The sequence below is a fragment of the Carcharodon carcharias genome, chromosome 18, assembly GCF_017639515.1.
Source record: "Carcharodon carcharias isolate sCarCar2 chromosome 18, sCarCar2.pri, whole genome shotgun sequence".
Lineage (NCBI taxonomy): Eukaryota > Metazoa > Chordata > Chondrichthyes > Lamniformes > Lamnidae > Carcharodon > Carcharodon carcharias.
In genome coordinates this window covers 51,012,462-51,029,797 of record NC_054484.1, presented here as the reverse complement: position 1 = coordinate 51,029,797, position 17,336 = coordinate 51,012,462, and the positions used below count along the sequence as shown (strand labels likewise).

The 17,336-nt window shown below is 44.9% G+C and overlaps 1 protein-coding gene across 1 annotated transcript in view; it reads right to left on the bottom strand.

Moving 5' to 3' along the window:
* Nucleotides 1–17,336, bottom strand: part of LOC121290452 (cilia- and flagella-associated protein 47-like) — a 661,534-nt gene that overhangs the window by 351,257 nt on the left and 292,941 nt on the right. The window contains 2 exon segments of the mRNA XM_041210889.1: nt 7,045–7,190; nt 8,411–8,493. Of these exon segments, the coding sequence (XP_041066823.1) occupies nt 7,045–7,190; nt 8,411–8,493 (229 nt within the window).

Sequence of the window (17,336 nt, the reverse complement as noted above, 5' to 3'; positions counted from 1 at the left end):
GCTTGACTCTGGGGGGGTGCGGTTGGGGTTGGAGGGGTGTGGCAATGGAGCCCAGGGGAAAGGGTGCACACACAGACATATTACTGGGGGTGGGTGACTGGGGAAGTGAGCATGGAGACACATAACTGGGGTGGGGGGAAGACTAGTCAGGGCCAGAAAGCATAGCTAATCATGTGGATATGTGCCACAATTTAGAGGGCTGCGCTTGGCACTCCTGTCCTGGTCCAAGTCCAGGAAGGTGTGGGCCTGTTAGTCCTTTGTCAGTTGTGCCCAGCATGGTGCGCAGGGCATGGTTGTCACTCGGACATGTCAGTACTGGGGATTGGTGGTTTGATACCAGGTTGCAGATGGCACAGTCACAGTCAGTGGAGGCATCTACAGCCTGTATGTGGGGAACAGGTAATGTAACTCTTTCGAGTACAAACCCGTTTCCATCTGTTCCTATTCAGATGAAGTTACATTGTTTGCCATTGTGAGATTTGAACTCTTGATCTTGGGGTTACAAGCCCAGTCCCATAACCACTTGGCTATTTGTCCCGGGCCGGGAACAGGTAATTTAGTGGAGGGGAGGCACTCAATGGTCTAATGAGGGGTTCTAGATAAGTGACAATAAAATGGGCTTCAAGATGGGGAGGGGTCAGATCTACATGGGGCATCGGGATATCAACATCAAATTGTTTTGGGGGAGGACAGGGATATTTACAACTATCTCAATGGGATCAAGGATTAGGAGGGGAGGAAAGAGAGGGATTCGAGGCAGGGAAACCTGCACATGATGCTCTTCCAGCACGGTGGGAAGGACTCCCACAGTCACTGGGTGGGGCGGGGGTGGAAGCTGGTCTCATTCTAAAACCTCATTGTATTAAAACCTTTTCAAGCTGATCCAATGACACAAACAAGCTATAAACAAAATTGCCAGGAGAGGGCTCTCAGGGCTTGTGGGAGGAATCTACCACTACATGTGTAGGCCAATTGAAGGAGCACCTGACTAATCTCCACTTTACTAAATGGAGAGGAAGGCATACCTGAGAAATGTTAGGAACAGTTAAATGCAAATTTGGGATTGTGGCACCTTAAATCATGTTGCACATTCTTGTGATAGCCTATTCCCAATTGGGGCCAATTTTGGATTGGCTTCCAAAGACCCTTTGTCCCTATTCTAGGAAATTGTAAGGGGCACAAGGATCCAACTGTAAAGGGGCAGTGGGCCAAAATGCATATTCCTGATGGCCCAAATACCCCTAAACCTTGCAGCTGGCAGGTTCAGGGTTTGAAAGCACCTAACATCCCCACAGCATTGTCATTAAATTAGTGCAAGTTGGGGCTGCTATGTAATCCAAAGGATTCAGTCTGACAGTGCCCTGACTGAGGCTTCTACCGCCTGGCAGAACTCAGTCAGATCCAGGCCCCAGTGTGAAAGCCCTGTCATTCTCATGGCATTTGTGGGGGTGGTGGGGGCTGGGGGTTGTGGAGGACCCTACCTGTTACCCTTAAGGCAGTACTCATACTCCAAGGGTCAAATTGGGGATGGAATGGCTGTGATGAAAGCAACCCATGGGCTTCACAATGACTCCCTAGTTCACGACTGGACAGTGACCATGACAGGTTCATTCATGTTTCTGTTCAATGTTTCCACAGAGATGAGAACAAATACATCATAGATGGAGCACACAGTATAGTGTTTTTCCTGGCAATCAGGCAGCTTAGGAGGAGAAAAAGCACCTGTTGCCGCTAGGCAAGGGAAAGAACCTCACCCCGATGAACAAGCACCAGCAGGACCCCTTCAAGATCCTGAAGCTGAGACTGACAGACCCATTGAAGGGAGGCATTTAGCATGACTAGGTGAGTGAGAGACAGTGCCATAGATGCCTTCACATATCAAGGAATATATGTGCTCTCATCTACAAACTCTCCAGGAGGCGTTCACACCACAGGGACGGAGGCCATCCATTGCCAGTGTGGCTCTCAAAGTGACCACCTCTCTGAAGTTCTTTGCAAATGCCTCATTCCAGAGCTCCATTGGGGAACTCTGCAAGATTTCTCAAGCCTCTGCTCCCAATTTCAGCTGGGAGGTTACCAACGCCCTATTTAGCAAGGCATACAATTATATCCAGTTCCCCCTAGATTAAGACAGCCAGGCTGCCTGAGCAGTGGGATTTGCAGTGATCTCTGGATTCCCCCACAGGTGCAGCGTGCTATCAACTGCACTTATGTGATTTTAAGAACATCCTGGCAGCAGCCACTACAATTCATCAACAGGAAAGGTTCCATTCTCCCAGCCTGCAGCTGGTCTGCAACCACCAGAAGCAGATTATGTAGGCAGGTGCGAGATTCTATGGGAGCTTGCACGACTCATACATCTTGAGTCACTCACAGGTGCCACAGATCTTCGAGGGCTCTCACACATCCAGGGTTGACTCCTCAGTGACAAAGGCTACCCTCAAAAGACATGGCTAATCACCCCCATTTGGCAGCCACAGAGTGCTTCAGAGGAGAGATGCAATGCGGTTCATTCTGCATCATGCTCATTGATTGAGCAGACCACTGGTATATTGAAGATGCGTTTTCGATATTTTTGACAGGTCAGGCAGCGCTCTCCAGTGCTCTCCCCAGAGGGTCTCGTGCTTCATCATGGCTTGCTGCGCTGTACACAACCTGGCACTCCAAAGGGGGGGATGAGTTGGCAGAACAAGAGATGGAGGAACTACACATCTCCTCCGATGATGAGGACGTCGAGAAGGTTGAGCTTGATGAGGGCAAGGAAGCTGAGGATCCAGAGGAAGAGGCCGTAGCACGGGCCAGATGAGGCAGGCGTGCATGTTAGATACTTAAAGCCACGGGTTCCAGAAGATTGATGATGACTACCTCATACAAGCCTCTTCGCCAGTGCCCTCTATGCTGGGTCCTCCTTAACACCTTTGTTGTGATCCTCATCATCTCAATGAAGCACATTAATTTCTGAATGAATAGTTATACTCTTGCATTACAATGTCCTCATTGTCTCATCCTTGGAAGGTAAGGCAGCCTCTGGAGCATGTGGCCTTTCTGTTATGGATAATAACTGCAACAGCGAGTTTTGGAACGGAGTTGAGATGGTGCAGCCTCTCCAAGCACTTCACCAACATTCCAATGCTTACGGCAGAGGAGGCATGAGCAGCACTGCAACCCTCAGTGCACTTGTGGCAGTATGCCTGCAGTGTAGCAAGGACCATCATCACTCAGTGGTTCTCGCCTTAATGCCTGAGGTCTATTCTGAATCCGCACTGCAGTATCGCCATAGGCAATTGTTCATCCAAGGCAAGTGTTCAGGCCTCATCAACATACTCAGCCCCCAGCATTAGACATTTCTTCAGGATGCATACATCTGTAACTGTCAGTAATGGAGGAAAGGTTGCATTTCAGCTCACCTTTCAGTGGACTGTGAAAGCTACAGCAGCAACATAATCTGATCTCTGTTAAGCACTATGACCTTGCCTCCATTTGGAGTCTCCCATGTTCCTGTACAGCTAGCCTTGGCATCTATAGGCCTGAAAAATGATGGCACTCCATCCAGGCATGAAATACTCTAATCTTTAATAATAAAGACCGCACATCAGATGTTTTGGGGATTTGTTCTGATCCCAATTGAGGCCTCCACATTTTCATTCCACCAGGCTGACACATCCACAAGGAAACTAGGCACACTGTTGCCATTGTAGCTAGCACGTAACCATGTTGACTGACCATCTCAAACTCAGGTTATTGTCAAGAGACCCTAGCCAGACCTTCTGGCCTAGTGCTGCATCCCCCATCTCAAACTCTGGCACCTGGGGTCTTTACATACACCTATCTCACATAGTTTTAACCATCTAGCAGGAACCGCAAGGCTCAACATGTGTCAGCAAAGTCCATAGCTCTCCAGCATGGAGGTGGGAATGTCGGGACTAATATTGGGGTGATGTTTAGATGTGCACGCAGACATGAGATAACGCTGCAGGCCACCAGGAATAAAAGTCCCGACTTTTCATGCATATGTAAAGCACACTCAAGGCTGATGGACATTACATGGAGGTCAATGAAAGGTACACTAACTGAGATTTACTGCAGTGTGAGTTGGCATTCAATCCTCTAAGATCCACATTGAGCACTCTTCAATGCAGAAGCATCAGGGGACTAAAGCAGCCTCCAGCTTCTAAACTCATAAGACAACAGCACATGAAACTGTGAAGCAGGCCTTGCCCTACCGCCAAGTTCTTAGAGCCAGAGGCTTCACTCATGTCGATACTGTGCAGAGGATGGTCAGGCATTGTAATGAGATGTTTTGAGACGACATAGACCTGAGGCAGACAAAGCAACATCTGTGAGGAGGTTGGGGGGCATCTGCGGCACTTGACTAACCAAGTAGCATATCATCAGATAGAAGAAGCATACTCCTGATGAGAAGTTGACTGAAACAAAATCTATTTACATTTGTGCAAATTATATACAGATTGTGAACACTCTTGCTACCTTTGTGCTTTTAGTATTTCTTAATTTTTTTACCCTACCGCTATATCTTGGTGCATCATTGACATCAACAGCAGAGATGGAGGCAGGCTGCTGACTGCTATTCCATGTTGCCTGTGATGAACTTGGCAGGCGTCCTCTGGAGAGCTGAGGCCTAGAGGGTCTTGGCCTGCTTTAGGTCTCCTGCTGTGGGGCAGATGAACCCTCCTTGGTCAGTAGAGCTGGAGTTGATTGGTCACAGGCAGAGGGAATTGGGAGTGGCTGGACACTCTGAGTCACTTGGCTGGATGGCCCCAGGGTGTCCAGCTGATGGTGGTCCTTCCTATGGGTGCCTTACTCCTTGAGAAGAAGGGGCACCTGGAGTGAGGTTGACATGCCCCGTCCCTCTCTCGCCTAGCCACTGATGGATCCCACCTGTGCCTAGAGCGATGAAGTGCAGGTCCTGGCGCAGATCAGGCACATGTCCTGGACCAAAGTCTCCATGGCAGTCGTCATCCGACTGGTGTTGACCTCGGTGTGCTAGCATGTCGGTGCAATGACATCAGACCGAACGCAGATGGACTCCTCCATTTTCTGTTGCAATCTGGTGACTGCATCTGACAACCCTGCCTGACGTTCCCGTGTCTGCCTTTGCAGCTCCAACATCTCTGTCAGGGCCAAGTCCAGAGGTTCATCATCTGACTTGGACTTAACAGAAGCCTGGCTTCCAGTGGTCCTCTGAGTACCAGTGACATTGGATGTCCCTGTCTCCACCTGCTGTGGATCTAAATCTGTGCTGTTGTCACCAGATGGTGATCCCGAGTCTGCTCTGGATGCCACCAAGTTGTGTGTCTCTGCGCTGGCGGAGGGTGACGGTGAAAGCTGTGACGACTCTACATCTAGTGGGTCCTCAGAACCCTCATCTGAGGTTGTGTGGGGGCTGGGGCTGATGGACTAGCTGCTGGTGGCCCTCTTCCTTTTCCTGCTGATGTCTGTTAGAGAAGAGATGAGTGATTGGCTGCATAGCCACCAACATTACAATGCACTCACAGTTTTGGCAGGTGTCCAATGAGCTGTTAATCAGCTTGGGAGATGCCAGTCTCACTCTCGGCACATGCACAGTCCTGGCCCTCACCAGCCAGCCCTGCCACTAGCTCTTCACATACTGTGAGTGGCCTGAGCTCAGGCATCCCCCCTCCGGTCTGGGGTCTCTCCCTGTTGCTGTGGGTGATCCTGCAAAAAGAGATATGGGCAGACTGAGCTGGACGGATGCCAGTGCAGATGATAAGGATGCCTGCCTTCGGTGGGTGTTAAGTGGACCTCTGTAAGGGCTGAGGATGCGAGTTATACAGGATGTGAGAAGAGATGAAGATGCCAAAGTGTGAGAGTCGGTGATGATGTCCCTTGTGCTGGTAGAGTGTGAGATCCCTGTGAACTGTAACCCTGCGAATGTCTGATGGACTTGTGAGAGTGTGAGTTGAGATGAGATCATTCAAGCTGGATGGGGGCCCCCTTCTTAGCACCATTAGCACTGACCACCCTGGCAACCAGCTCCCAAGCCAGCATCGTGAAGCTGGTGGACCTTTGGCTCCCATCATAGGGGAAAAATATGTTCCACTGTTCCTTCACCACGTCAAGAAGTGGCCCAAGTGCATTGTCACTCAACTTTGAGGCAGTCGGCTCCATTTCTCTGGGGGCCATTCCATTGCACATCAAGATCAGTCTTGGGCTGCAGAGAATGATGTGTGCACGGGCGCGGTTTAAATATAGCACCCATGAGCTGATGAGGTAACGGCAGGGCAGACGAATCCTAGCGCACCCTGCCACAACATATGACGTGTTTCACGCTCATGCACATATAATTAGCTGAAAAGTAGATGATCAGGCGTGGAAACCCGCCACCATGACCAGTGAGAAATGCGTCACTTATTCTGTCTGCCATCGCGCTTAGCCTCCGGAGTGGAAAATTCCACCCATGGTTTCCACTGATCGGTGAGTCAGTAGCCAGAAGGCAGAAATTTAAGATAATCACCAAAGGAACAAAAAAATAATAAGGGGAAAGCTAGAAGAAATATCTTTATGTGGAGGGTTGTTGGAACAAAGATTAAGGCAGAATTTAAAACGTAGGAAGAGTGTGAATAGTTGGTCAAGTTCCTAAATTGGAAAAAAAGCAAGAATTTAATTTGTTACTTTCATGCTGTTTGAAGTTGCTTTATTGAACAAACTGGATTTTTTTTTACAAAAATATTTAGTTGCATTGGCTTTTAATTGAATGTCCCTTTCAATAGAAAATAGGAAAAATAAGCAACATGCATCATACCTCCTGCAGGTGTGTTTGCTCTATGCATACCAGTTGCAAAACTTTTACTTAAAACTTCATTGATAGCATTAAAGCAATAAATAAAATGAATGACCACCTTCTAATTATCATATTGGCTAAATTACAAGAAACTGTTTAATTTAACCACATTGAGAAACATTGTTATACTTTAAGTCAAAATTAAAGTAGAAATTTAACTGGTGAGTCTAAGTTAGCCTTCCAATATTACAGTTATGGTATAAAAACAAAGAGGTCAATACCTGCTCATTTACTAAGAAAAATGTACAATAGCATTTTCCTGTGTGAAAGGGAAGATAAAGAACTTCCAAGACTGAAGAACCTTGTGCCTCCAAATGCAATGACCCCGATTTACAGAAGAACTCTGGCACCCAATTAGCCTGGAAAGCTGTAAGCAAAAACGGACACTTACAAGTTATAATTGTGATTCAATAGGGCTGAATTCAAGAAGATTTTTTTCAAATATTTAACTAATTATAGCTTTTTACCATGAGCCAATTGCAATAATTTAGTGTAGTAAAGTTCACAAATATTCAAAAAAAAACATACAACCAACTTAGTGATGCTGAATAGAGAAATCATGCAAGAAAATTCATCAGCTGAAATGTCTGCTTAGTTTTGCAGCATTTTAACTCCAAAGTTAGGTCACAGGGAGATCACCTTAAATACTTTGAGCAGGCATCTGAGTTAATAGGGTGTACATCTTGGGCACCCATCAGAATGCCAGCCTTTAATATCTCCCCCCAACACCCCAACAATCCCACCCCTACTCCACAATCTCCTATCATAGTTAGTCTGGAAGAAAGGGAGCAGACTCCCAAGTACTACCACCCCTTTCATCCCCACCCCTTTGTAAAGGGACTGAAAAAATCTTTTAAATCGAAGGTCCAGAGTTATCAGAGTTTTGTGTCAACTTTTCCATTAACATTTAAAATGGAAATGTCATATGTCTCTAGGATGTGCCACATTATCCTTTCCTCCATCCCAAAGATTATTCACAATGCTTTTGGAATATTTTTGATGCAACGATTTCACTATTTCACTGCCACACTCCCCACCCTCAACCCCTCATTGACTGGTACTGGCTTCCATTGCTATTTTGTCAGAGGAAGACTCTGCTGTTGGTCAACAGGACTCCAGCCAATTAATGACTCTGTCCACTTCTCTTTGTTCTCAGAACCAGCAATCAATCAAAATCTCTACAAAAGCCAGGGACTATCGTTTGACGAGGTAGTTTGGTATCATCCCGATGACTATCCGGAAACATCACAGGACTGCACTTCATAAATAATTTGGAAAAATCAGCTATTCATCAATTATGAATGTAGGTAACTTGGCAGGTACAAAAGTGTTTGCAAATGGCTCAAGCTGACTAGCTCATCAACACTTCAGAGAACCATTATATAGGATATATTAAAAAAAATCTCCACTAAATGAGGTTCTTTCCAGACAACTCATCTTCTCTGAGCTGATGTCTTTCACCTGAAAAGATATATTAAAATATGTTCTTTCTTACATGGTCCCCAACATTTAAATTATTTGAAATATAGGAAATATTATTTTTAGCAGTGTAATTTAAAGTATAGTTTCAGCCCTGCAAAGACTTACAGACTTCGTGGTTCATATTTTGACTATCCACTCCATTTTCAAAAGCACTCTTCTCAAATTCACCTGGTTCAGGCTGTAAGTCACTAAAAACAAATAAGACAGTTATTCATATGGGCAAACCTCCATGTACCTAAGTAAACATATTCAACTTAATTCTAAATGTTTCTTTTTTAAAATGAACATGTTACTGAGATCTGCACCGCCTAATAACAGAGAAAGAATGTGAAGAAGTGCATTGACACCTGTATATTCTAGATATCTCGGGTGCTGGCCTCAGCTGTCCTTTTTGTGCAAGTGCCCTTATTTTTAAAATAGTCATGGTATTTTTCAGTAGGTTGGGGAGTTCTTACAGCATCCGTAGCAGCAAAAAAAACTGCAGCATCCCTGGGATAGTTTCTCTGCTGCAACGAATGCTGAGCAAGAGCTCCTCATTCCACAAAAGCTGCTTCTTTCACAAACCCATTGCTCCTACGTGCCCCATGTTTTACGTTGTAAAAGGGTTTGGTGCATTGAAAGTCATCCATAATTCATAACTTATGAGTGTCCATGGTTCCAGAGTGCTTCTTTTTATAGTTTACCATGTAAGTTATTTAAGACTCTCAATAAGTGTCCACTCTTTGCAGGCGTCTGTTTTTTGGGAGTGGTTAATTTTATAGGTTTCACTGTATGAAAGCAGACCTTTGCAACCACCATCTGCAGCAGGATAAAGTGGTCAGAATATATTACAATGAGCATACTGCACTCCACACTTGGTTCACAAATTCATCCCTCCTTGGAGGGGGGGAGGGGGTGGGGTGGCAGTCAAGTAGTGGAGGGATTCTGGCCTGAGAAGGAAGTAGCCTTGGGTGTTGCGCTTCAGCCATTAACAACCTGCAAAGCCACATATAATATTAAAGGGCTAATTGAAAATACAAATCAATTTTTCTAAGATTGTTTTCTTAAGTAGTAGATATGAAATCACAGGCTCAATGATAGTAAAGAAGGAACTTGAGTGACAATTGGGGATGTAGCGTCATTCATTCTTATGTTTGCAAGTACCAATTCAAAAATTGGCACTTGTGACCTTTAGCTCGTGGCATTGAGGGGTCAATCTTGCACACTTGTGATCAGTGTTAAAGGAAAAGACAGTTCACTGGAAGGCAATCTTGCATGCTAGTCCTGTCACAGAGGGCAGAAATGATGACTTTCAGACCCCAGACTTCAAAAGCTGAAATGGATGCTGAGAAAGCTACAAACAACATCAATTTCGTCAAAAATCTCCTGGACTTAGACACACAATTCAAAATCAAGAATAAAAGCAGCCATATTATGCACTGTCATAGCAAAGGGGTAAAATAGAAAATCAGCTCTGTACAGATATTGAGTTCCAATTCCTTTTCCAGAGCTTCCATGCAATTTTCAAGTTAATCTGCCCTATAGCTACTTTTATGGTAATCGCATAATATTAAAACTGTCCATTTAGAGCTCTCTATATGCCAAGAAAAATAATTGATTGCATAATCCTGACAATACTTGCTGTGCTTCTTAATTTTTCCTTCTGACTAATATGATCATTGGTACATTTGGCAAGAAAAACAAAGAAGAGTAAATACAAAGCATTACGAGATGAATCATTGTTAAAAGAGTATTTCATTCTAAATACATCTTTAACAGTAGAATTAACGATAGCAGATGTTATAAATTCTCAGGTGAGCAATCTATAAGGTTAATTTTTCCAGTTTTCTGTAATTTCTGGTTGAAACTGACAGCCTATTTTATTATCCATTTGCAATTTGCTTAATTGATCTGCACAAAGCTTTATTTTGTCTTTGAGGTATGCTGTAGAAAGACTGAAACTGACTTATATCACTGTTCCTTCATCATTGCTGGGTCAAAATCCTGGAAATCCCAAGTTAACAGCACTATGACCTGCCAACTAGAGGTTGAAGAAGAGGTCCTACCACTACTTTCTTAAGGCAACTAGGAATGCAGAATAAATGCCAGCTTTGTCAGTAATGCCCAAATCCCTAAAGATGAATAATCATTTTAAAATGAGGCTCTCAACACAGATTCTGAAAAAGATGGTCATATCTAGCAATCTAGCTGAAATTTATGAAGAAGTTGCTAGATTGGTTGTCTTAGTTAATAATGTATACGTGGACTTTCAAAAAGCTTTTGATGAGGTGCCACACAGCAAACTATTTAGCAAGATAAATTCCAATAGGGCTGCCAAATGTGATTAAATGTATTCCTGGATGTTTCATCACATGACTTGCCCCCACATTCCAACCATTAGTTGGCAAACACATCCATCCCTCTGATGTACTGGCTTCCTAGGCCAACTGTAAAGCAAAAAGACTTATTGCCCAATTGGATGATGCTTGACTCAACCAAATAGCACTTTTTTTCCCATTTTCAATATTTTTATATCTGGTAAAGAGAAATGTTCAAAGAAAATGACAAAAAAACATTTTTTTAAATGTCCTGATGATTTTTCTCCAGGGTTGCAAACAGCAGTGTCCTGGGAATTGACCTTCAATTTCTGGAGACTTCAGGCCAATCCTGGAGGGTTGGCAACCCTAAATTCCAATAAGATTGATACGCAGATCTTAAGTTGTATTAAAAAAAAACTGGCTGCATTTTTGTAAACAGCAGGTGATTATTAGCGGCAATGGTTTTGCAGGAGGACTGGTTACCAGTGAACTCCTGCAAGAATCAGTGTTAGGTCATTGCCCCTTACAAACTTTAGAAGTTGAGTGAAGGATTGAATGAACTATCCACAAGTTCACAAATGATGCAAAAATATTAGAAAATAAGCCAGATGAAAAAACTTTGACAAATAGATCTAAATGTGATGCTAGAATATAGCTGTATCTGGCAAATGTAACAGAGTAAATGTTGTGACATGTATGTGGGTAAGGTTAACGCCAAGCATGTGTCCATCATGCAGGATTCAGAGTTTAAGCCTTTTGAGCAGGAAAGGGACTTAGCTGTTATAGATGAATCTTCCTGGGGTTAGGGTGCATTTAATTCAAGGGTGCCACCAATCAGCCATCCACCACAGATGCAGAATTTGTGGAATTAGTGGGTCAATGTTCCCTAATCTCGTTTTGTATTATGTTGCCTATTCACTTAAATACGCAGGTCCTTTAAATTTTTATGCAGGCCACACAGTTATTTAAAGGGACCGACTTATTTCAGCCCCACACAACTTTGAGAAAACAGTGATGTGGGGGCCATATGAACATCAGCAAACAAAATTTTAAAATTTCCCCTTCCTGCCTTGTGCTGCTTTGAATGATGCAATTGATCACATTGCCTCATTTTAATCCCCTAGAGGCCCTTATCAATGCTAAAGGTCAGTGCACCCAAAATTTCTAGGACACAAATAACGGTAAAACTTTGTATAATATATTTCACTCATTTGTGTGATATCATTATGTCTCCATCTGATCCCAATCCTGCAGAAATTTTCATGGCCAGATAAAAGGGTGAGGACCCAGCATAATCAAATACTGCCCCAAAATTCACCCCAGGAAAGGAAATTCAGAACTGCAAAGTTCAGGCACATTAAAACTGGGAGAGTATAAATAGTTTTTTTTCTTTTTTTATCATTTGTTCAAGAGCTGTGGACATCACTGGCTAGCAACCATTTACTGGCAATCCCTAGTTGCCCTCAGGAATGTGATAGTGAGCCACGTTCTTGAACTGATGTAATCATTGTGGTGTAGGTACACCCACAATGCCTATTAGGGAGGGAGTTCCAGAATTTTGACCCAGTGACAGCGAAGGAACAACAATATATTTCCAAAACATGATAGTGTGTGACTTGAAGGGTAAGTAGCAGGTGATGGTGCTCCCATGTGTCTGATGCCCTTATTTTTCTAGGTGGCAGAGGTGTGTTTGGAAGGTGCTGTCAAAGGAGCTTTGGTGTGTTGTTTCAGTGCATCTTGCATATGGTGTACACAGCTGCCATTGTGCGCCAGTGGTGGAGGGAGTGAATGTTAAGGTGGTGGATGAGGAGCCAATCCAGTAGGTGTCTTTGTCCTGGATGGTGTTGAGTTTCTTGAGTATTGTTGGAGCAGTACTCATCCAGGTGAGTGGAGAGTATTCCATCACACTCCTGACTTATGCCTTGTAGATGGCGGGCAGGTTTTGGGGAGTTAGGGGTGAATTACTTGCTGCAGTATTCCCAGCCTCTGACCAGGTCTTGTAGACACTGTGGGCAGAATGTTATGGCCTCGTCACGGCGGGGGAGGGCCTAAAATGCTAAGAGCCATTCAAAGGTCCATTGGCAGCAGTGGGATCAAAAATCCCACCAGTGTAAAATTCCGCCCGGTGTTTTTGTGGCTGGTCCAGTTAAGTTTCTGTGCATATTTATATAAGTAATGTCCCAAAAAGGGAAAGTAAGTATTACATTCCAGGGAAAATATTGCTTTTAGTCGACTATAATAAAAACAATATGCTGGAAATCCTCAGCAGGTCTGGCAGCAGCTGTGGAGAAAGAAACAAAGTTAATGGGCTGGATTTTCACCCTGCATTAGGGCCAAATAACTTCTGAGCCCATACTTTCCGATAGTGACGCTGGTGGTGCAATCTTCTGGGGAGGCGGTGGCATCCTGGTATTGTCACTCTACTGGCATTCCAGAGACCCAGAGTAATGCTCTGGGGACTTGGGTTCGAATCCCACCACACAGATGGTGAAATTTGAATTCAATGAAAAATAAATCTGAAATTAAAAGTCTGATGATGACCATAAAACCATTGTCGATTGTTGTAAAGAACCCACCTGGTTCACTAATGTCCTTTAGGGAAGGAAATCTGTTGTCCACACCTGGTTTGGCCTACATGTGACTCCAGACCCATAGCAATGTGGTTGACTCTTAAATGCCCTCTGAACAAGGGCAATTAGGGATGGGCAATAAATGCTGACATAGCCAGTGACGCCCACATCCCAAGAATAAATATTTTAAAAAGCAGCCTCTTAATTGGCCACCTCCTCAATCATTGTCCTATTAAGGAGAGAGAGTGGGCTCCAGATGCTGCCAGCCCAATCAGAGGGCCAGCAGCTTTGGAGCCTCGACAGCTCCACCAGGAGAGGTCAACACTACTGAGGTAGACTGGGGGCACCTCATCATGGAGGCATCCTCAGAGTCAGAGATCCAAATCAAAGGTTATGAGAGCCGAAGTTGATAGGCCCCTTGGAGCGGAGAGGAAACCTCTCCAGAGCAATCACTTGTTCTGTGGGTGAGGTATTTGCTGCCCACCACTCCGTTATTAGGGGATAGAGCCTATGGCTCTGTTAGCTACCCCCAACTCCCAGCTTGCCATTGGGAGGCCATCTTCACTGGCCTTCATGTAGGCCAAACCAGGTGTGGTCAGCAGATTTCCTTCCCTAAAGTGAACCAGATGTGTTTTTATGACAAGCGACAATGGTTTCATAACAAAAACAGAATTACCTGGAAAAACTCAGAAGGTCTGGCAGCATCGGCGGAGAAGAAAAGGGTTGACGTTTCGAGTCCTCATGACCCTTCAACAGAACTAGGTGAATCCAAGGAAGGGGTGAAATATAAACTGGTTTAAGTTGTGTGTGTGTGTGTGTGTGTGGTGGGGGTGGGGGGGTGGGGGGGGGGTGGAGAAGTGGAGGGGAGGGGTGGTTGTAGGGACAAACAAGCAGTAATAGAAGCAGATCAAAAGATGTCACAGACAACAGAACAAAAGAACACATAGGTGTTGAAGTTGGTGATATATATCTTAACGAATGCTAATTAAGAATGGATGGTTGGGGAATTAAGGTATAGCTCTAGTGGGGGTGGGGGGAGCATAAAAGATTTAAAAATATTTTAAAATAATGGAAATAGGTGGGAAAAGTAAAATCTATATAATTTATTGGAAAAAACAAAAGGAAGGGGGAAGAAACAGAAAGGGGGTGGGGATGGAGGAGGGAGTTCAGGACCTAAAGTTGTTGAATTCAATATTCAGTCCGAAAGGCTGTAAAGTGCCTAGTCGGAAGATGAGGTGTTGTTCCTCCAGTTTGCGTTGGGCTTCACTGGAACAATACAGCAAGCCAAGGACAGACATGTGGGCAAGAGAGCAGGGTGGAGTGTTAAAATGGCAAGCAACAGGGAGGTTTGGGTCATTCTTGCGGACAGACCGCAGGTGTTCTGCAAAGCGGTCGCCCAGTTTACATTTGGTCTCTCCAATGTAGAGGAGACCACATTGGGAGCAACGAATACAGTAGACTAAGTTGGGAGAAATGCAAGTGAAATGCTGCTTGAAAGGAGTGTTTGGGCCCTTGGACGGTGAGGAGAGAGGAAGTGAAGGGGCAGGTGTTACATCTTTTGCGTGGGCATGGGGTGGTGCCATAGGTGGGGGTTGAGGAGTAGGGGGTGATGTAGGAGTGGACCAGGGTGTCCTGGAGGGAACGATTCCTATGGAATGCCGACAGGGGGTTGAAGGGAAGATGGGTTTGGTGGTGGCATCATGCTGGAGTTGGCGGAAATGGCGGAGGATGATCCTTTGAATGCGGAGGCTGGTGGGGTGATAAGTGAGGAGCATGCTCATCAACAGACTTTTAATTTCAGATTTATTTTTCATTGAATTCAAATTTCACCATCGGTGTGGTGGGATTCAAACCCTAGTCCCCAGAGCATTACCCTGGGTCCCTGGAATATCAGTACAATGACAATACTATTATGTACAGCTGGCTGTACATGTAGCAAGAGCCCACTCTGCTGCTGGCAGAAGTACCTCTATTTGGGGCCCTAATCATCTTAGCTGGATGTCTGCCTCCATGGAGCAAGCAGCAGGTCCAATTCCCAACTGTCCCTTGGAAAGCTTCCCAGTGGTGGTAATGCATCAAGGAGCCATCCCGGTGCGGCTCACCCCCTGTACATTCCTGGCTCCCTGCCTCCGAGCAGACCACCAAAATAGAATTACAGAATTTAAATCAAATTTTTTTTTTCAGAAACTAAAATTTCAAATGTACAAAATGAAAGGTTAAAAAAAATCCCCACCACTTATAGCACCCATGATAAATGAGGGTAACCATTTATATCAGACAATTAACATTAGCCATTCAGGAGGTGTCAATGACAAAGACACCGCTTGTAATTTTTATAATGTTCCAGCTATATTGGGCAAACTCAGCTGTTCATTCAGCTGTTTGCACCTCATTAAGATGCAAATGTCTTGGCTTCTTAATCCCCTGTCATTTTAGCTTTGAGTTACAGTTACACTAACCGCACTGATTACAGCAGCATAAATGGCTAGAAATAGAAAAGTAATGAGACTTAAAACAAAAATTAATCCCCTAAATAGTACAATTATGTGCTCTACAATTAAACAAGAAGTTCCTGTTTTTTTTTTAAACTTGTTTTTAACAACTGTGCTTTAAATTAAAGCCAGAAAATGCTGAAATTACTCCACAAGTCTGGCACCCATCTGTGAAAAACGAACTTAATGGCCGGAATTTTACCAATCCACTGGAAACAGGCTGCAAGGCGAGAGGGGTAATAAAATGGCGATGAAGGGTGTCAGAGGAGAAGCCTGACGCTTTTATGTTGTGAGGGGCTATTACCAAAGGCTGGTTGGAAGAGATCATGTTGGAATGTGTTGGGGAGGTAATTAAGCCTGTTAAACAGACAAGTAACTGTAATCTTACCAGGTTCTTATCATTTTACCAGGCACACATGGTAAAATGGAACTTCTGAGTCCTGCCAGCTATAACAAGGCAAAGGCTCAGCGGAAGGTCAGTGAGGTTGGCTGAGAGGTAGTGTAGCGTAGCTTGGTGGGAAGGGTGAAATGCTTTCTTTTTGAAATGCTTCCATTGGCTAGGTGCTATCATCAGCTCGATTATGCTGTCAGCTAAGTCTGCTGCCATGAAATCACAATCATGCCCTTGTCTCTACAGCTACTTATGAATTGGTCAATGTTCTCTTTCAGCTGTTGGCTAAAGGACATGAATTCCAGACGGTGTACTCAGAAGTGGAGCTTCATTCATAACTGATCTTTGAGTGCTGACCATATTTTTTCTGGGATTTTTAAGGTGGTCGATGGACAGATCTGATGTGTTCAGTCTTGAGGCTCGAATTGACTGGGATTTTGTGTCGCCCGTACAATCTTCGGCTCGTCGCACAGGTGCAACGGGCAATCAGCTAGCAGAAATTTATATGAAGCTCATCCACAGGCAGGAGAAGAGGGCTCAGTGAACTCGCGATTCTACAGATTTAAAACTTAGTGTTCCAAAGTTAGTGAAACTTGCCTGTGTGAGCTGGAAAAGTTCAAAACACATTCCAGCTGCTTGGACTGGACTCATAACCTTCAGGTCAGCACTTTGCAGTGAGGATTTGTTTTGGGGCCTGAAGGTTTCAGGAAGCCTCCCTGAGCCTGGGAATGGGAGGTGATCTCTCCACTCGAGGCACCTCCTCTGAGGAGGGAGGTCTAAAAGGGGGAGGAGGCCAGGAGTGCACATTCAGCCTCCAGGGGAGCCACCTTTGGGAGGACAGGCGCAGGCACAAGGGGTACAGGGCCAAGAGGTAGTCCAAGGCAGAAGGGGCTGCAGAAGATGCCACTATCCTGCTGCCAGAGAATACAGGCGGCGAAGCAGCTACATCAATATGTCTGAGGGGCAATGCCGAAGGAGGCTCCGTCTGTCAAGGGAGACAGTGAACACGCTCTGTCAGATGATTGGGCCAGAGGTCTCTCCTAACTGTGAGGGTGGACACCCCATGCCCGTGGTTCCAAAGGTCACAGCTGCCCTCAACTTCTATACCTCCGGCTTTTTCCAGGGGTTAGTGGGTGATCTTTGCAGTGTCTCCCAATCAGCTGTGAACACTTGTGTTAAGCAGGTCACAGATGCTCTGTTCAGACAGGCTTTGACCTTCATCCACTTCTGCTGGGACCAGGCAAGTCAGACAGAGTGAGCCAGAAGCTTTGCGGCCATTGC